The following is a 21626-nucleotide window of genomic DNA, read 5'->3' on the forward strand; positions in this document are numbered from 1 at the left end:
CAGCACCAAGCAGCAGGGTGTGTTTAGGAAGGCACAATGACTCCTCGGGACTCCCCCCGTGTTTATAAACCATCTGCTGGCAGCTACGAGCCACGAGGCCATGTGTTGTGCACACATTGCTGTGGCTGGTCAGATCTGCCAAAAGATAGATACCAGAGCAGGAGTCTCCCTTCTCTTCCCGGTGCCCCAGGGGGTGCCTGCAGGAAGAGGGACAGATGCAGCACTACCGCTGAGACCACACGAGCCAGGAGAATTCCCCTGTGCCTACCCCAACTCATGTGCATCACAAGGACCAGCTGCAGCCACAACGTAGCCCTTATCTTGCACTGATAAACTCTGAAAATGCTGCAGCCCAGACACCATATAAAAACGTAATGGAGCCCCTTGCACAGGGAGTATCTGAGGAAGCAAAAGGAGCCTCCTTCCTACTCCCTGTCTCTTCCTTGTTCAGAATCACATCACACGGTACGCAGGTATTGCAGAGGTAAGCATAGGATGTCACCCTGCCCCAGGGAGTCAGACTTCTGTGTGCTGGGAGCTAAAGGAGGCCACGCTGCCTTTCTGACTTCGGCTAAGCTGACTGAAGCTGGCAGCCCGGTGCCTTTTGCCTTTGGTCCCACTTTTGTGTTTCTGCTTGTCACGTGCGATAAAGCTTTCAATCAGCTTCAGTTTTTCATGCTCTTCTTTCAGGAAGAAGTCAACGAGCACACTCTTCTCCTTTTTGATCTGTTCACTGATGTCCTTGGGGATGTCAGGAATCATCCAGTCAACCAGAACGCTGAGAAGCATCACCAGATTCTGCAAACACAGCAAGATGTGAAGCAAGTATGAAAAATCCAAACTATTCACACCGGGGCAAAACCAAGCCCTTAATACAGTTATAAGACAGGTATAAACCACATTTTGCTCATGGCACGTAGTATTAAGAAGTTGAGGAGAGCCCTAGTTCAAAAAACATCTCACATTTGGGCATATCTGCCCCTCAGATAAGTGGATGAATTAAACACATGCATCACTTAGATTTGAAAGAGGAAATAACTTGGATTCATGAAACGATTACAGGTCTTAATAGATAAAACAGATTCGTTCTTTACAGGTGTTCACAGGTGCTCAGATCGCAACATTAAATCAATTGAGGCTGCCTTCAGGATCCATAATTTTAACAGCAACATCAGTGAAAGGATCCTCCAACACAAGCATACCCATGTGTTTCCAATGTAGACAGCAGACAACTTTCATGGTCGTTCTGTCCTCAGATCCTGCTGTTTGCTGACAAGTGGGATTTTTTCACTCTACTGCAGCATGCAAGCCACAGCCCTACAGCTCAAGTGTTCAGGTGATTACAAGTAATGCTAATAACACAGAGGCAGGAAGCAGACTGAGCAAAAAGTTTTACTTGTTTGTGAAATTTATAGATAAATTATGCTTTGGGGTTTATATTATCATGATGATGCTTTGAAAACTGCTGTGTTGTGCAATGCCTCAAAATGTGTCAGAACATTTGCTGACAAGGCTACTAGCATGAACCCTCCATCCCCAGCTGAGACAATGGAGTTAATTAACCAGGGAATGTACTCTGGCAGAACAACAGGCAGGCTATTTGAAGCCCAGCATAACCAGTTGGTTTCAAATAGTTTCCAGCCACTGGTGGAAAATTACTGAACACAGTGAAGACAGAGCAAAGAAGCAGAAGAGGGCAATATAAACCAGGTAAGACTCCCAGTAATGCTTAGGAATATTTGCACAGGTAAGGAGAAAAGACAGGCAGATTTCGGTGTGAGGGGTGGGAACAATTTGACTGTGGAGGAATCCTCAGGAGGGGAGCAGAAGGTTTCTGTCATTTGGAAGTCAAACCATGATAATCACAGGATCAAAGAATGGTTTGTGTTGGAAGACATGAGAAAGATCATCTAGTTCCAAACTCCCTGCATGGACAGGGACACCTTCCACTAGATCAGGTTGCTCAAAGCCCCATCCAATCCAGCCTTAAACACTTCCAGGGAGGGGTCATACACAACTTCTCTGGACTACCTGTGACAGTGTCTCACCACCCTCACAGGAAAGAATTTCTCCCTAATATCTAATCTAAATCTACCCTCTTCCAGTTTGAAACCATTTTCCTTCTTCCTACCACTACATTCCCTTGAAAAAAGTCCCTCCACAACTTTCCTGTAGACTCCCTTCAGGTACTGGAAAGAGGTTCTAAGGTCTCCCTGGAGCCTCCTATTCTCCAGGCAGAATAACTTCAACTACCTCTGCTTCACTGACAGCTTCACAGGAGAGATGCTCCAGCTCTCTGATCATCTTCATGGCTCTCCTCTGGACTTGCTCCTTCAGGTCCATGTTCTTTTTGGATAGCAAATAATAGCATGATAACAAATAATTGCCACTGAAATCTACATACTGGGTGACAATTTGCTATATTGATTTGTAGAAAGTAGCAAAAGACCTTGGAGGATTTATTACTTCTGGTTATTCTTTGCTTTGGGTAAATAACAGCATTTCACAAGCCTCCGTAACACTTATGTGCTTTTTATAAGTGGTATGCCTTAAACTATAAAAGCTGACAGAGTCCACTTATCTGAAATGTTCAAGGGCCTGAAGTATTTTGGAGATCACTGCTAATGCCAGGGGCTAATGCAGGCTGTGGGGCTCCCCTTTCATGAAGAGAGAGGAAACTTCTATTGAGGACGTGTGCCGCAGTCAAAGTGAGAGCCTCTGCTGTAGCCAGCAGCTAGATACAAGCACATCATGGTATTTGCATGGGTATTTGCAAATAAAAGTTCCATTTCACATGGGATTCTTTGGCACATGCACTCTGACATATGCATGGTGATATTTGTGTGATTGAAATGGCAGCAACTCAGCAGACTTACCTGAAATAGAATAACAAAAGCCAAGCGAGCAGATAACACGGCCCAGTACTGCTTGGAAAACTCGTACTGATTTTGGGACCAAGGTGGTTCTCTGTAGTCTTTGAACCTGTCAAAGAAGACAGCTTGGTTATCACACAGTTCCAGAAATTTTCCCTTGCACCATTTGCTTTAGTTAACATGATTTTCTAGTCATGAAATCTAAGGGATCAAATCCTCCAGATGTTTCAGCTTCAACCCTTCTTATGAAATGAAACTCCAGAACTGGAGCTGGACCATCTCCACTAAATTTAGCAATCTTAGTCTGTTTTTCACTGTTGTAACCAGAATCAGAAGGCCATCCTAATGTTGGAATTTTCCAGATTTTCCAGGATTTCCCCTTTTTCTTTGGTTAGTGTTCAACTGATCTCAGTGTACATGGAATAAATGTTAAAATTAGAGCATAGAAATAGTCCAAGGCAATTTCTGGCCAAAAGTTACAAGTGTGCATTCATCTCACCTAAATTATGATTAATTTCGGGAAAAATTCAGCCCATGCAAAACTGACTCCCACTCTGGTGGTTCCTGTCCTTGCATTAACAACAGGGGGAGCCATGGGAAAGACACTTCCCAAATTAACTGTCTAGCCTTCGACAGGATAAAACAGAGCCTGAGTGGTGTGGTGTAAAGACTGATGCTTTTAATATCATCATTAATCATTTAGAAGTAAACAACAGGCTAATAAAAATCACAGATGCTCCTAATTTGGAAAGTTTTGCAAATAGCAGGAAACACAGAAAGCAGTAAGAAATACAGACAGGAAACACAAGGAGAATAATCCGGGGAAGTGGAAAATAATTAAAAATAAAACAATTGAAGGATCTCTGTAAGGATAGAGTTTGAAAGAAAATGCAATGAAAATAGCCTGGAGCTTATAGTGGTGAGCAAGCTAGCACAGGTCTGAAATATGGCAGCAGGACGTATGACTTGTGGATTAACAAAAAGGCATGATTTGCTGGAGGGTATTAGACCTTCTCTGCACAGCTCAGGTAAAGCCACACCTGGAATGCTGCATTCAGCTGTGGGGATTTCAGAATTGGGAAGAAGAAAAAAAAAGAAAAAGGAGGAGGGTGGTGGAGAAACAGAAGAAAAAAAAAAGACAAAGATAGCAACAAATTGAAGGCAGCTCAGAAAAACAATTCAGGGGCTGAAGAGATTGACTCACCAGAAAAGATTAAAGAAGAGCACATGTATTGCTCCACTTTGGTAAGTAACAGCCACAGTTGGACATGATAACCATGCACAAATTGTGCCCTTAGGACTGAAAGGGATAATTTAGTGCTGTTCACAGTGTTTGACTAGGAGTAATGGGATGAAATTAAGAAAGGGAAAATCTGTTTTGAATACCACAAAACACTTCCTGACAGTAAGATTCATTAGACTGTGGAAAAGCCTCCATTCGGGGGATAATGGAGAAGGTTCATATATAAAATCTGTCAGCTTCAGTTTGCAGGTGTGCTTACCAAAATTACCTTCAGGTTCTATCTGCATGGCCTTGCATGTTAAATTGTATATTTACTTTTGACACACGCCCTCCACTCTGCCCCTTCTCCCCCTTTAAGAAATTCAGCCTGAAATGCTGGATTCAATTCTGTGGTGCAAGGACACAAGGTACAACCCACGGTGGGGGAGAGGGAGGAGGGAGAGGAGGAGAAAACAACTTTAAACTGGAGGTTGTATTAATTTATGGAAGCAGTACCTGGTCTGCATTAGACTTTGGGTTATTCAGTTTGTTCAGTGATACATACACAGCAGCCAAGCTCTCTGTCCTGTTTTACACAGGATTCCTGTTTAGTCCTATGCTGCGAGACTCCCCCTCTGGTACCTTCCTGTACTATGAGGACTTCCATAAGTTGCTCAAGTCTCTGTATGAGGGCTGCAGTGAGGGCCAGAATCAGTTCTATTGAATTCAATCTCCTTGAACATCAAAGCCAAGGAAAACCACTGAATTTGTTGTGGGGTTTGCCTAGCACTATAAATCAATCCCTGTTTTGAAACAGAGCCCAGGTTCACCTGGAAGGGTCGGCAATTGTGGGAGGTTTTCCATTTAATGTACTCTGAGCTTCACAGACTAAGTGTTGCAGGACATCTGACCCCATGGAAATTTCACCTGGCTCAGTTGGAAATCACTTTGCTTATGGTGCCTGAATCTACATTCAACAGTACACTAGCAAAAGATTTATGGTAAAGGGTGATGTCAGAGCTACAGACAAGGTAGCTGGGCCTCCTCCCCACCTTTTTTAATTATTTTATGGCACAAGGGATTTTAAAGTGTAATAACTCAGGTCTTGACTAACCACTGTATTCTACAGGTAGTTTCTTTTTTAAAAAGACCATTATTTCTCTCAGGTCTTTAATTCATCATTCTTAAAATGCTCAATTGAGCATTTATGCTGGAAAGAGCAAATGATCTGTTTGCAAAGACTACTGCTTTTCAAAAATAGCAAACAATTCTAATTCCACTGAAAAAAGGCAAGAATATGAAGTAGTCACTGTGGCTTAAGAATAGAGACCTGATAAGTTCTGAGGGAAAGAAATAAAACGGATGCTGTGAGAAGAGAGATGCTGGAGAAGTGAGGATGGACGAAGAGGACCAGGCAAGACACACAAAACTGAACTTTATCTAGAGGTAAAAGTATGCAAGTATATTTAACAAGTATATTGCATTAGGAAAAAGAATGACTTGCGGAAATAATCCAAAATTTGTATTCAGGTGAAATTGAGAATCAGTCTAAATCAGCTGACCTGTTAATTTCCTTTTTCAGCTGGTCTTGGAAAAGAAATTGAAGAAAACATAGCTGAACCACTGAAAGGAAGTAGTGCTTCAGCAATGCAGGAGTATATAAGAAATGTTCAGGGAAAATGTTAGAATCTGCCACTGATCTGTGGGAGTAGATGAGATGAATCCCAGGGCATTAAGAAAATTAACTCATTCAAAGACACTTAATAGATTTGCTGAATACTGAAGAAAAGGGAAGGGGAAAGTCCCTTTCGTTAAGGGAAAAGTCCCTTTAATGTCTCGTTATCTGCTGCTTTCTTTTCAGTGTGATCAGCATGCTTTCATGTACTCCATTATCATAACCAGATTATAGAGATTAAAAAGGCTAAACCAATAAAAATGTCACCTAATTTTACAAGGTTTGCATTAATTGGCCTCCAGCTGCACAAGTGTCATTTTTCTCTGAAAAAAAAAATCATTACAACTAATGCTAAGCATCAGAGTGGCATTACAGTAATGTTTGTTTGGGAGCAGTGTCAAAGAGTTCACAGCATTGTAGAAAATGCTGCTCCAAATATTCAAAGAATGCATTCTGGATGTTCGATGGGAGAGTTGTTTCTGGCTTGTTATGGTTATTTTTAAGATACCTTAATCTCTGGCAATGCCCGTAAGGAGCAAAACTCAGGCTTAGTCTAACCACATTTATCTCCAGAGGTCACAGAGATCTAAGAATAAGAGAGGTCAGCTTGTTCCCAACATATTTGCCAGAAACAGAAAAGCAGATTTTATTTCCAGCTTAAGAAACTGTGTTTGTTGCTTGTCTCTTGGGACACAAACTAGATACCCCATGTTTTAACACAGTGATAGTTCCATCCAAAACGGAGATTTTGATAAGATTCAAATGATGTGAGTCATAAACAAAAGTAAATGTAGATGCTGACATCTTTCCTAAGTAGTTTCCTGGTAATGGAACAGAAATGCTCTCATAGTTCTTTCTCATTCAGACTAGTACATGATCAAACATATACAAAATGCTTCTTGTTTGCAACCAATAATTCCTTCTCTCCTCCCACCCCTTCCTGGCATAGATTTGATATTATCAGGCAGATAATGTTTTTATACCTAGTGCAGGTTATTCTCTTCTCCTTGTATTTTGCCTCTGTGGAACCCATGCCACTGAGGAGTGCTTTTCATCACTGTTGCTGATGCACACATTTCCAAATACAGTGGCACTCGTGTGCCATAAATAGAAAGCAGTGACTGAGACCAGGTAAACAGCAGCAAAGTGAAAGTAGCAAAGCTCTGGGGATGTGGGAGATCCATGTGGATCGAGATGTTTGTTGAAGGAAAATGAATGCTAATTTGGGGTTACAAATTAAACTGAGAGCAGAAAAGCATTTCATAGACTTAAAAGTCCCTCAGAGAGTACCCAGATGCCTCCCGTTCTCACACATAACATTATACTAAGAAATAACTCTGGGATACATACTTAAATGGGGAATAGCAGAGCTCAGAGGAAACAACGTTTGGAGAAATGGAGAGCCCCCAGGTTGAAGGCACAACACCTCATCTGCCAGAAGCAAAAGAGCAGGTAGAGAACTGCATGCAACTTTAAGCACTCAATATCTTTTTTTCTCTTCTGTCTGCCCTCTCTGCTCTCATCTATCAGCCTCCCGAGAGGCTCCACAGATCCCTTCAACAAAGTTCCTGACGTCAGGACATAGCTGTCCTAGGTTACATTCTCTTTATCTGCTTTAAAATCAGGAGCCTTATCTGTGTGCTCATGTAGCCTTGGTTGTACTCCAGGTAAGGATGTCCCAAGACAGTCCCAAGAGGAGTGCCTGAGTTAATCGGGTCAGATTTATTCTACATGTACTCTGCTTCCAGTGAAGAAACCAAGGTGTCATTTTTGTGGCTTGTAGCTTGGCTGCTTAAAATCAGTGGGGCTCTAAGTATGATCAAAGTTTGCTTGCACATGAGCAAAAGATAAATATATACAGACTGCATTGAATAATGATGACTTTGAGACTTCTTTCTTGAAAATGAGTGCATTGCAATAGTTAATATTTTCTCTAATGTGGGTATGGAATTGTAGGCCTTAATGAAGAACTTCCATCTACCTCCTCCTAAGCTATTTTAGCAAAACATCTTCTTCCCAAGGAAAATCAGAATAGTAAAAAAAAAATTCACGTGATATAGGTATATAGCTTACATTTAGAAATGTGCAGTTGCTTAAAAACAAAAGGAGGGTTTGGGCTACTTCAGGAACCTGTCTAGAATATGATTCCTTAAATAATCAGTGAAAAGAAGTTAACTGTGCTGAAGAGCAGTTTACAGCATCTAAGTTAAAAGGATAACTACAAATTTAATTTCTCTCTTTGATTTTAAGTGAGTGTTTTTTTCTAAATTAATTTCTTTTTTAGAAGGGTAATATCAGAAAATATTTAAAATTAATTTAATTTGGGGGGAGTGTTTTATTTTTTTTTAAACAAAATATTTGTTTTATTCAAAATATTTTCTTCCCTCAACTTTAACATGAAAACAAAGGTTTTTTGCAGTACAAAAATGTCCATCCTAACTAGCTGTAGTTAACAAATCTTTTATCTCACACTGAGAGCTGCTCCTGCAGATTTATAGAAAACAATAATACTCATAACTTAATGGAACCCTAGAAAAATTTCTGTCTGCCTTAGCTACTCTGTAAACACAATTTCTTTAAGAAACTCTGAATGGCAATCGTGAAGAAATGTAGGAAACATTGGACTTAATGACAAATAAATATGTCTCTGTTTTGAATACAGATTTATCAAGGACAATGAATTCAAGTGAATGGGAGCAAAGAATGACTCTGAAACTATAACCAGAGAACACTACTTGATATCTAGAATAGCAACAGTATTTTCTAACAGTATCTGAATATTCAATAAAATTTAATAATTGCATAAATTGAAGCATTGCAAGAAAAGGCCAGTCTGATGCTAGAATCAGACTGAGAATGCTGAGAATCCCACACTTGGAACTTTAGTCAAAAGTTGATCTTAGAATGAAATCGCAGAAAGAAAGCAGAATGTCAAAGACCTGAGGCTAAGGAAGGAGGCTTGAAAAGATGGACGAGAAAATAGTTCTAGAACCTGTGCAGATATTAACGAGCAGGAATACTACATTCAAAACCTTTGTTACATCTTGGGAAAAAAAAGAATTTACCTATGCAAATATATTATGCATCACAGTAAGAGAGGCCAATTAAAGACCTCTGTGACCTTATTGTGTAATAAAAACCATATAACTGAAGGCTTTCCTTCAAAAAAAATGGAAGAGCAAACTTGTGGAGATTTCTTGCCTCGGCAGAGGCCAAGCAGAGTGTGGTTGCAAGGCAGTCCCACAGGAAGATAGGGCAGGCTATTGAATACACCCCCTGAGGAACCCAGTTTGAAACAGCCCTGGGTTGCCCTGCCTTAAAACAGCTTTTTGAATTTCTGCATATTTTTATTTAAAAAGCAAGGTAACTCTAAAAGCTCTGGAATCATGCCAGTGATTTCTTGTGCATACTGGAACCACTTCATAGATATCTGCATTATGGGAGCAGTGGACTGGACATTTTGGACTTATTTTAAAGGAATTCAGCCCTTGTTTCTGCAATCTGAAAAGATGAATCTGAAAGCTAAGATATATAGATGTGGAATGGTGCAGGTTTTGACTATGGGCAGAATATATTGAAAACTCACATCTCATTAAATAAACAATTTAATAACGAAAAAGAAATCCTGGTTCTAATTAGTGACTCTCCATTTGAAAACTAATTGTTTTAAATAGAATTATGTCTTCCAATAAGGATTTTATTTTTTTTTAGTAGTTTTGAATAAATGTTTGTTTTGTCTTTTATTGCATTGGAAAACCTTTCTAGGAAGCTTTTAAAAGTGAGAATAGTCTAAAAGCTGTACTTTTAAAACCTCTTTTTTACAGGCACAAAGATTACCCATTCCCACTTGGAAAAATTTTACCTGACAAAAGATTCAAAGAAATTACTTTGACTATGCAAACAGCCATTAGAAGTACTTTACCTGCAGAACAAAACATCCTGTGCAAAGAGGGAGTTTTCTGGCTGTGTTCCAGCCTTTAGATGACTGACATTGAAGTATGAGAGTGTGTGATTGATGAAGCCATGCATGGTTCCATTTTGACTGTATGCATATTGATACATAAGGCGTGGGATGAAATCGGATGTGACAGCAATTACAAATGCCTGAGAGATGAAAAAAAAATCAACCAAACAACAGTGTCGTGAATCTAGGTTTAACATGTTTCAGATTAAGTTGATTCACATTCAAGTTTAGAGTGGTGATGGAGTGAGAGCTAAATGACCAGACCTGGTACACAACAAATATAAATGCACAGTCACTTGCTCTGTCTCTGCAGGGGAATTTTGTAATTAAGAGAAGTGGAGTATTTCTTAGACCACAGAGCAGCAAAAGCAACTATTGTACTGTAAATTTCTCCAACTCTTTCCATTCCTGGAGCCATTAAGAGGTTTATCACTAGTTTTAAAAAACCCACTACAGAGCAATGTAATAGCTTGCTGGTGTAATTTGGAGTATAATTTGCTATAGTTACAGTGTTAGCTGAGATAAACCAGTTGAGTGTAAGATAGTCATTCTCCATTTTCTCCACTGCATCAAGATCTACACATCTGACAACAGTGAAGCACCTGCTGGTATAAAGCTGGTATAATTGTTAAATAAATAAGACAGAAGTATCTAGATCATATCAATAAGAATTCATTAGGTTAATTTAAAACTACATTTTGCTAAATAGTTCTGCTTCACTGTTACTGAGATGCAGAAGCAGAACTGGGCATTCATTTAGATTTTTTTTTTATTTTTATTAGGTATGCACAGATGTCAAGAAAAAGTAGCTAACTGATCCTTCAATGGAATCCCCAGGAAGTAAAGATGTTAAAAATTTGCTTGACAAAGAAGATAATTAATGAGCATAAATCTGCAAAATGTACTCAGGTAAAACTCAGAGGCTGCAGAGTTTTGCTCATCCAGCACAGATCAGTGCTGGAAACCTGAAATCTATGCCTGACAGCAAAATTGGTATGTGCAGTGTTTCACAGATTTCCTATTCTAAATCTTGGAAATTGCTGAGCCATAAGTCAAGAATGGTTCCCCCAAGTCCACTAATGCTGCTTCTCTGGGGGCATTTTTTCTCTCAGTTTGAATGTTAGCTTACATACTGCTATGCTGGGAGTTCTTGTACTAGATAAATTGAATAGTACTTCTGCACATTTCCCCTTCAGTAATGACAGTCACCTGCTTTCCTAAAGTGCTTTGATATCTTTATTTTACAGTTGAACTTTTCCAACCTAAATTATTCTATGATCTGTGATTCAAAAACTCACTAGACACTACTGTAATTAAACTCCAAGGGTATGACTCTTAATTATGATAAAGTATACACAGGAATATTTTACTTGAGTAATACATGCAGAACAATGCATATAATTTATCTGTGTACCAGACATGCATTATGTTCATGTTATCATTCCTGTTCTATGAAAGAACATCATTTTCCATCAAAATTTTGTAGCTTGGAGAATGTGTAACCCAACTCAAAAGCTACTCTGACAGAAATACTCCAAGGCAGAAATTATGTTAAGGGATATAAACTTGCCTATAGGAGCTGCATGATTTAGATTTCATTGTAATTTATAGCAATTAACAAAATCAGACTCCACTTTTAAATTAAGTTGGAGGGACAATATAAATTCCTGAGACCATGGTTAGAAACTGGTGTAACCAAATACTTACATTAATGATAACTGAAAGCTTTCCAATGCAGCTCAAAATGTTATACCAAATTCCTGTAAGTGAAAAACAGAATTTATTAATGGTTTTACTGGAGTTTTCCACTTCCTTTTGAAGTGAAAACACTTCACTGTAATGTTTTTATACTGCTTACCTATATCTTTTTCTCTTACTGTGTCTGGCCTTCTCAGTTCAGTAACAAACTTTTTTGCATCAAGCCGGACTTCTATGATGTTGTTCAGAAGAGCAAAGAGAGGTGCCAGAGGGAAGGAGGCAACAAAGAGTGTGACAAAGCCAAACTGGATAACTGGAAGAGAAATATGCAATGTATTTTAACATCTTCTGAAGGCAGCTGGTAAGTGCAGCTGAGAGGAAGATGCCGATGAGCTTTTTTGGGTTACAAATCCCATAAAACTCCACAATTTGGTCTCAGTAATAAAGGTCACAAAGCGAAGCTATGAAAGAGAGAAGAATTTATTAATATGCTTTACAAATGTTTCTAATCATGCTTCTAGTCTCTAGCACAAGCCAAAGTAAATAATAAATTTCATAACGGGTAAAGGTCTCAGGGTGTATTCTGTATTTATACATAATTAACTGATTAAGATGGTGTTGTTCTTCCCTACCCTTTTGCCTGCAAGGAAGTTGACACACAACTGAGCAAGAGGAAAAATCTACAAGGTGTCACCTTTTCTTCCCATCTTCCTCTGGAAAATTCGGTAGCAGTGGCAATCTGAATGGCAGATTTTGTATCATCTTGTGTCCAGTACTAGGCTGCTAGCACAGAATCACAGAATCATCAGAGTGCACCACATGGTTCAGCTCAGCATCCTTAGTGTAATGACATAAACAAGAAGACCTCATTGGTCTCTAAGTGAATTAGGCCTCTTTTCTTCTAGGCCATAGGATGACCTGTCTTCATAGGATATCTTCATGCAAAAAAATTGGTTTCTAAGCAGCTAAGAAACTAATGTCACCCTGCAAAAAGTGCACCACTGACACGACTATTATTTTCCCGACAACTCATAATGCTCTAGAGATGCTTGGAGTAATATAGTAGGAAACCAAGTCCCTCCAAGCAAGCTGCTTCAGATTTTTGGGTGAGCAGAGTATCCTTAATTCCCTTCTCCTTTCATTGGCACTTCAGAATCTACCTCATCTGGGTGGATCTCATTTGTGTACAATTAGAGTCTGAAAAGGGCTTATTATTTTTTTTTCTCTGAGAAGCCAAGGAATTAAAAATTTGCCTAAAAGGCTGTTTTCCACAGAAACTGGGAGGCATCAGCAGTCAGTACTACTCATGAGACTGAAGAATTTCCTTATAAAAGTGCCACATGATTTAAAGTGATACTTCAGAGCAGTGCAAGAATTATATCACCCCAGAAAACTAATGAGGAATAGAAGAGGAAAGAGACTGAAAAGTTCACTGCCCAAATGCAAATTCAGTATTCCCAATAAGACTAAACTAATAAATCTATTTGATTTACACTTCAGAACTACATAAATAGTAGTATAGAAAAAGTGTTAGTGTCTATGAAGCTCTTTTTACTGTGGTCTCTTTTGCAGCAAACCCCTGTACAAGTTCTCTCACAACTGTGAGAGGGATCTGTTGAGCTTTTTGTGAAAATCAGGTGTTTATGTAGCACAAATGTTTACTTTGAAATAATTTCTTTAGGCACTGTTGTCACAGCTTACTACTAACTGAGGAAAGAGGTCTTTCAGGATATTCTCTTCAGGTGCATCATTTCTGTGTGCAGCTTGTAAGTCTTCTGACTGATACTCCAGCTTTTATTTTTCTTATTGAAAATACATTTGCACAGTAAAGTATTATCTTTGCATTTGATATTCATTCTTACTGCTTTGCTCTGAGATAAAGCAAATGGCATACACTAAGATGGAGCTTTTTCAAAGCATACAAACACCCTATCCTTGAAATCATACTTTCCTGAATATTTTATGTTCAGAGTCAGGAAAAAGCATTAACAAGGAAATAAAAACAGATGTTACAGTAATGTCCAAAAAACTGTGAAATGCTTAGACAAATACATGGCACCAAATTTTTCCCTATTTGTTTTTCAGTGAATTTAGCAGGACTAGAGCTGGACTGCTTTAAGAAAAAAAAATAAAAATTAAGCTGCATTTTCCCAGGCAAAGAATAAAAGGAGAAGCAAACAACATCAAAGCAAATGTGTGTGTGTGTTTTATACTTTCAACATTACAGATAGATCTTTCTTTTTTTTTTCCTTTTTTTTTTTTCTTCTTAAGTTCATGAAAGAATGTTCAAGGTATGCAAAGAACTTCTGGGCAATTGTGTAAATGTATCTTCACAAAAAACTCTTCACCAGAAGTGTTTGTGTGGCCATCTCTTCAATCTAACCTCCTTTTTATGAAAGTGTGAATGATGCAAAAAGCAGGCAAAAGAAACCCAAAACCAATCATGCCATAATTTGGATGGTCTTGGGTAGTAATTTAGCAACCAGTCATTAAAAACAAGCAGCCTGAGATCAGCCTCATCAGTTTAAAAGTACTTGCTTAGTTTGGTTAGTATTTATAGAAATGAGTATGTCAACAAAGCCACATGCATTAAAAAGAGAAGTACTCCTGCTGTAAAGTTCAAGTTCCAGAGCAATTGAGTTGTTGTACCCAGGACTTCTGTCCAGTCACAGTGGAAACATTTACAATGCACTCTCACAAAGATTGTTCCATCAAGGACAACTGACACCAAGAAATACCATTTTTGGCTGGAGGGCTAGAAGGTAACCCTGGAATACATATTTCTGCCATCAGAGCTCCATACAAATCTCTTTTAAGTGTTCACATGTAACTCTATGATCCCACATGTTACCTGACTTTAGGTATGAGGCAAATGGTTAAAGGGGCCTGTGCCAAGAATTGAATCTCTGGACATCCAGCCTCTTTTATAGCTTTCCTACTTGCTTGGTAGGCCATCCTAGACACCACAGAGATGAACATCACTCGGCCTCATGGCACAAGCTGGTGAACAAAATTATTGAAGATTGTGTGAAAGGGGAATTCAAGGACGTGGGAAAAAATGCCTTCTCCTGAGGCACCAAAGCTGCGGACTAGGTGTGTTGTGACTAACACAAACTCTGTTTCTGATGAGCAAAAAACCCCATACTACACAGTATTTGGGCCCAGAACAAGTCATATTGACTGGATGATGTATGCATTGGAGAGGTAAAGGCTTCAGAGCCAGCCCATGAGGTTTTCAGCACCTGAGGCCACACCTGCAACATTTCATCCAGACTTAGGTTGGCTGGGGCCTGAGACAAAAAAAATATACAAGATTTTTTCAAGATCAAGAGAAGTCTTTCAGACAACAGTGCTTCTCAGAAGTCTACTTGTCACAGAAGCTGTTCCTCTGTGCACAACTCCTGAACAGGACTCAACACCAAAAAAAGAAAGACAGAGCTTACACTGTGCCCCTAACTCTGGCTTCCAAATGATGATTAAGAGCACAGTTCAAGAGTTTTAAATTATGGATCTGAAGAGTGCTGGCTAATGTTGCTGTGTAACAGATAGAGAATCAGTCCCCAACATAAACCTCCCACAGTGAGTATCACTCAGATTCTACCAGGTTTATCTAACTAGATATTTTATTTAACTAGTTTATTTAAATAGTTATCACACTAGTTTATACTGAATAGTGTGACTAATCCTAATATCTTTCACAACCTAACTTGAGAGAAGGTAATTGCTTATGATTCTGTTAGGTTTTTTCCTTACTTATCAAGAATACCTGTCACAGGACCATGTGTTACTGGAACTGTTCAGTGGAAGAATCACTCCTATGCTAAGAGTCTTTCAAAGTCCCAAGAATAAATTTTTAATATGCAGCCAAGCCTGGATGAGAAACTAAGCAAAAGGTGTAATTTAGTATTCTTTGGTAATAAATGTATGCAACAAGCCTACACACAACAGGCTGAGCTGGTATTTTCAAATCCATCTTCATTATAGAGATTATAGAAAAATGTAGGTTTCTCTCCAATGATTACTTTTTCTTTTTTTCTTTTTCTGCCTCACACATTGCCTTTTTGATGGCTTTACCTGCTTTAGGGGAAATTCTTCCAAAACCATAAGTTTAATCCTTACAGTAGTCAGTAGCTACAGACACTGGATCTGATAATTTTCTTCTTAAAATTCAAAAGGGAGTTTTACTGTTGATTTTTAACAGAAATTGGATGATGAAACCTTTTATTATTATTTCTCTTTGAGAAAAAATATTTTTATTTAATTACCACATGACCTTGGACTCTTAGAGGGGTTGGACTGGAAAAGGGAAGACCACATGAAATAAAAATCTCAAAGACATTGCTGATGTCAGTTTCTTCTCAAGAAAACAGGCAGTAGAAGTATAAATTTCACTCATTCACATGCACCATTCAGCTGGTTTTGGAGCTGATTTCATAAAGTTTGGTTCATTAGCAGTACTTACTGCTACTCTAAACATAATCTGCTTGCCAACTTCTACCACTGCAAGCTGGTTACACATGTTGCAAACATGATACCAGCTGGGTAAGGAAGTTGCTCTACATGTTACCTACTTTGGGAATGCATGTGGTCTGGTGTATCAGGCTGGGTCAAAAGTCACTGCACAGTTTTAGAAAAAGGAAGTACTAATGACAAATTTGACACATGTTAACAATGAAAATTTATGTTTCAGGATTCCTTGGGGGAAATTTTCCGATCACTCAGGAAAATTAAGAGTGTCTCTGCAGAAGAGGGTCGGCTAAAACCTACAAACATAGATCAATTAATAGTATCAAAACAAACAGTCATCAGAAATTTCACTGGTGTAAATCAAAACTAAGTGCAGACATGATATTGACTGACAAGGCTTGTTCAAGAATGAAGTTCAGCACAGTATGATGACTGAAATTAGATTCAGAGTTCAGCTCACTGAAGAAATGAACCACAAAACCTTTCCTCAAAGGAAAACTTTGAGTTTATTTGCCATGGTGAAGTGTTCCTCTTTGCTGCACATTTCTCTTCCTCCCACACTACTTGTATCTGCAAAATGCCACTGAAGTCAATTGAATTCTGTCCAACTTAAAGACTTCGGGGGTTAGCTTTTGCATTTTCTCTTCTTTTTGGGCATATATATGTCTGTCACCTTAAATCTAAATGGCTTGCTCTTGATGCTTGCTCTATGATACATCTAAGTTTTGTTCATGATATTGCTGGACCTAATCCTAGTTAGATGTTTAATTTCACAGCTAATAGCTGTTGAAACTCTGTATGGATACAGAAGGCTAGGGCTGCCTGTGATTATAGTACAGTTTAGTGAATGGCTAGACCTGGAGCGAAGAGTTTCAGCTTGGTCAGAGGCTTTCTGTGCAGTCTTAAAGATGCTGCCTATCCTTAAAAGTAGGAGTATCCTGGAAAGACAGACCCGAATGTAGTGAATATTCACACACAGGTATGTAATCTGTCCATGTCTGCCTCTGCATGAAACTCCATTACCATCTGAACAGGAGAACCCAAAGGTTACAGTAAGCCCAGTCTACAGCTTCTTATTTAGATGCTCCATTCCTGGTTCAGCTGATAGCCACTGATACCAGTGGGAGCTTGTCAGAGTAAATCATCATGAAAACGAAGTTCTTTAACAGCAGTCGGATTTCTCATTATCATGCCTCTTCCTACATCGCGATCATTCTGCCTTTTTAAGCAATTCAGGGAAACAAGAAAAAAGAAAAAAACAACCTTCCTCTGCACTTGCCACACCGTTTCCCTTCCCTCCTCCACCTCTCAAATCAAATTTACAAAACCAGGTAAATAACCTGTGTGAATGCCCCTTGCATTGCCATTCCAGCTCGATGCCCTTCACAGCAATCCCAGCTGACAGGTTCAGTGCTGAGCTTCACAAAGTGCTTCCTCTCTGCGTGGGTGGTCTGAGCCACCCCGCAGTGAATCTGACAGCTGAGCTCCGTGACACCAACCCGGGGCAACGAGAGGGCTGGGGAGGTGCAGCTTGGGTTTCATTTGCTCCACATTGCCCTTCAATCCCACAGCGTGGCATAGCTTGCTGTGACACTCTGCAAGGCTCAATGAGCTCCTCTCTTCACTTGAGAAGCTAATTCTCCTGTTGTAAACAAGTGTTCAGCTCAGTAATTCACCCATTGGTTTGTAGGGCATCTAATTATCCCTGAATGACTGCAGGATGAGGAACTCAACGTTGTTTATTATCTAAGGACAAGGGACTAATCCAAAATACAGGCTTAGTGTCCAGTGATTAATAACATCAGGAGCTTAGACCCTGATAGTAAAAGTTATTCCAACAAGGCAGACTTTTGCTTCCTAGTGTCCTCACCAGGGGTGATCTCACACATACACACAGATGTCCCAGTTTAGGGTGATGGCACCATCACATATGCTATTGGAGTTTGCCACAGGTAAATGAAGGTGGAAAGAGCTTCCTCCACACCTGGTTGCTTTGTGTTAGGTCCATCTACTGTTAGCAGAAAATAATGGCTTTGGAGAGTGGGAAATTTCAGTCCACAACACTTTCAAGGCTCCATCCTCCTTCTGCATTAGTCAGACACACTTCTTGGTTACCAGACAGTGTACTCAGCAATCTCTGGCCCACCATAGATGGGAAGAATTTTGGGTCCTCCTCACCATGCCAGTGACTCCTGCTGTAATTAGCTTTTCAAGCTGCAACTGACAGCGTGCTCTAGCTCCCAGAATGAATAAGATCAACTACCACAGATGTGTAAGGACAGAAATTTAAATATTTCTATAGTTGTATTTATTCTGCTTGTTCATTACCAGTAACCAAAGTCCTTGTACTTAGAGAAAACTAGTTAACCAGGAAACTTGGGATGTTAAAGTGCAGGCATTTCTGAGATATTCCTGAGCACAAAAACATATGAAAATATTTACAAGGGGAAATGTCTATATTTTTTTCACTGTTGTTGAACTCATAAATTGCAAAGAGTTTGTTTTAAGTTTCCAGGAGGAAAAATCATCTTGGGCTGCAGTAATGCATGGAAAAAAATCAAGCCTAAAGGAGATTTTTTCAGCACAGTGTCATCGTGTGCAGAAGGGCATAAGGTAGTAGAGGCTGCATCATGCAGCCAGATCCTTGAGTTCAAACAATTGAGAGAAAGATGATGGCAGGTGAGGGCTTCTTCATATCAACTTAATGATACTACAGAGGGCAAAGTTCAGATCCATAAACATATCCACAAAAGAGATTCCCAAATCTGCTATTGTATGAAATACTTTATATATATATACTTTATATTCATATACTTAAATATTTATATATTTATATAAACCCTCAATTATATAAAGCAGGACATGTGCTTATTAATATATATCTAGATAACAATATAGCTTTTTATATGTAGATAAACCATATGTAGTTTTCATTTTTTTGTCATACATTCTCTGTCAGATTTTTAGAGAATAGTGGCTTGTCAAAACAGGAGTTGTCACATACAATATTTAACAGGTGTTTGGTTTTAGATAACATGCCCATTGACAAGCTGTGGTTCTCTCCTGAATACTTTTATGCCCTAAAGCTTGGGTTTGCCTAAATTATTTCTCTTCTTCCTCATCTCCCACCCCTACCATTCCCTCTTTGCCCTTCCCTCCTCTCCAGGGTCTAATTATGAGGCAGCTAAAGGGCTGATGTATACACTGCAATTTGTTTGGCAGCTGATGTGAAGAGCCTGGCCTCTTATTTACTTCCCAGCATCTCTATGTGCTTCTTTCTTTCACATTCATTTCCCTGAGGGCAGCTGAAGTTGGGCTGTGTCCCAGGGCTACAAGGCTGACTTATTTGGAGATTTTTTGCACCTCTAACTTCCTAGGTTCTGTTAAGTCATAGAGATACTCCTTGAAGCTCATAACAAGCATACATTAGAATAAGGAAGGAGATATGTATATATTTCACTGTGTAATAGTCTTTCAGGTGCTTGGTACTCATCCTCAACTAGTTCATGGAGTACTCCTGCTGGAGCAGTGGACTGCAATCAACCAATGTCAGTGAAAACTGAGAAGATGTGACAAGGATTTCTTTTAGGCAGAATTATACCAAAATGCCAATAGTTGTTTGCTTTCTCTATCCATTTCTACAGGCCAGATAATGTACCCAGAATTTCAAATACAGTTTCATAAATATCACTGCTATTTCAGACAATGGAGTTACATTTTCTCTTGAGCAAAATGAAATCAAGATGTCAAATTGACCAGACCTCCAAATCATAACTGCTGAGCACAATGGCACAGTATCAAATGTGTTACAGTGAAAATAAATTATTAGTAATAATTAATAAACTCAGTGCATTAAAGTTTCTTTCTTGATTCCTGACTTCCAAACAGCAGAAAACACTCTCATGCTACATCTCAAAATGACCTACAGTGGGCACACTGACCTCAGATACTAAATCAGTGTCTTTTAATAACATGCAAATGATGGATCAAGTCACTCAGATGTCAGCAATCCCCACTCATAGATAATAAAATGTGCATACAGTTCCTCTCTAATATACTTTTCATCTAAATGGGACATTTCTGTGAAGCAGCAGATCCAGCTCCTGGATCCCACCTAGTGGAAATCAGAACTTGCTGTCCTCCTAACTGATGGCGTGGTTACTAAATATATAACTGGTGGCATCTTGCCTTTTCAAGTAAGAATTACTCCCAGTCCCATCTGGTTTTCCACCAACAAACTTACCTCCTCTAATGTGGAAAAACAAACTTGAACCTTGAAAAATTACTGAACTCTGCCATAGTTTAGTAGCAATGAAAGTAATAATGTAAAAAATCAAGCACATATGCACACAGAGATGATATGAACATGGCAGGCACCAGCTTTACAAAATTAGAATACTATTGACTTTAATAGAGTTGCTCCTAGTTTACACAGTTGGAAAGCTGACCCAAGGGGGTGGTGGAGTCACCATCCCTGGAGGTATTCAAAAACCATCAAGATGAGGCACAGGACATGCTCTAGTGGGATGGAGGTGTGTGGGGATTTTTTGTTGGGTTTTCTTCTAAGCTGACAGTTGGATGCAATGATCTAAGAGGTCTTTTCCAACCGTGATAATTCTGTGATCCTGTGATCATGACCAAATGTCTGGCTGTGCACAACACTAGTGATGTCAATCATTCTAGAAGGGTGATACACGCAGAGAAAGTACACACAGGCTATTTTAAAAACTAGAGAATGTTCTGGCTAAAGACCTGGTATTAAAGGTGGGATGCTAAGAAATAATTTCCAAGTGTGCCCTGAATTTCCTTAGAAAGTGTGGACAACTCCACATCTGCATGTCACAGCTTTCCAGGAGCAAAATGGGAATAGCTCTTTAGTTCAGCAGAGAGTTTTTCACTCTTTAGTTCAGCAGACTAAGAAGCTCTCATAGGCTGAATTTTCTCTCTTATTTTATGTGTGTGTAGGTTTTAATTTAAGCATAGCTAGAAATGCTGTGTAGAGGACTCACTGTCATGAAACATTCAGTCATGAACTAAGTCATCTAAAAATATTCCCACAGTTTTCTGTTAAAAATTGTAGTTTACTTCTACAAGAAAATACATTTATATTTTGAAATCTGCATTTTTATTGCATTTGAAATATTAAGGAATTATTTTCGTTTTGGGAGTATCAAGTCTAGGTAGTTGTGCTGCCACTGAGAAGGACTTTAACAGACTGGATGGTCCAAGAGAAATCTCACAAAGTTCAGCAAAGGAAAATGCAAAGTCTTGCTTTGAGGCAGGAATCACCCCAAGCATCAGCAAATGCTAGAAACTGACCTACTGGGAAGCAACTTTGCAAGAAAGAGCTTTGGGGTCCCAGTAGACAGTATTATGAACATGAAAGAGCAATGTGCCTTAGCTACAAAGAAGACAAATAGCCTTCTGGAATGCATTAGGAAAAGTATTACCAGCAGTCAAGAGAGGGGATTCTATTGTCAGCACACTTGGAGTGATATTTCCAGTTCCATGCACCCCAATACAAGTCACACATCACATACTGCAGTGAAAGTAGTGAAGATACAGTAAGATGATTAGAGGACTGTAGGACATGACTTACAAGGAGAAGCTGAGAGAGCTGGGATTGTTGTACCACAACAAGAGAAGGTTCAGAGGGTTCTTACCAATGTGTTCAAATGCCTCTTGGGTGTAGAAGACAGAGCTAGATTCTCAAGATTACCCAGTAAA

The 21626-nt window shown here is 39.2% G+C and overlaps 1 protein-coding gene across 1 annotated transcript in view; it reads right to left on the bottom strand.

Annotated features, from left to right (window-relative positions):
* Nucleotides 1-516: 516 nt before the first annotated feature.
* The window catches only part of ANO2 (anoctamin 2), a 154925-nt gene continuing 133815 nt past the window's right edge, over nucleotides 517-21626 (bottom strand). The window contains exons 21-25 of the mRNA XM_030459281.1: nucleotides 11593-11745; nucleotides 11442-11494; nucleotides 9693-9874; nucleotides 2877-2982; nucleotides 517-798 (exon numbers count right to left, since the gene is read on the bottom strand). Coding sequence (XP_030315141.1) covers nucleotides 517-798; nucleotides 2877-2982; nucleotides 9693-9874; nucleotides 11442-11494; nucleotides 11593-11745 — 776 coding nt within the window. The remainder of the gene's footprint in view (nucleotides 799-2876; nucleotides 2983-9692; nucleotides 9875-11441; nucleotides 11495-11592; nucleotides 11746-21626) is intronic.

Source organism: Calypte anna, chromosome 1 (genome assembly GCF_003957555.1).
Source record: "Calypte anna isolate BGI_N300 chromosome 1, bCalAnn1_v1.p, whole genome shotgun sequence".
NCBI classification, from domain to species: Eukaryota; Metazoa; Chordata; class Aves; order Apodiformes; family Trochilidae; genus Calypte; species Calypte anna.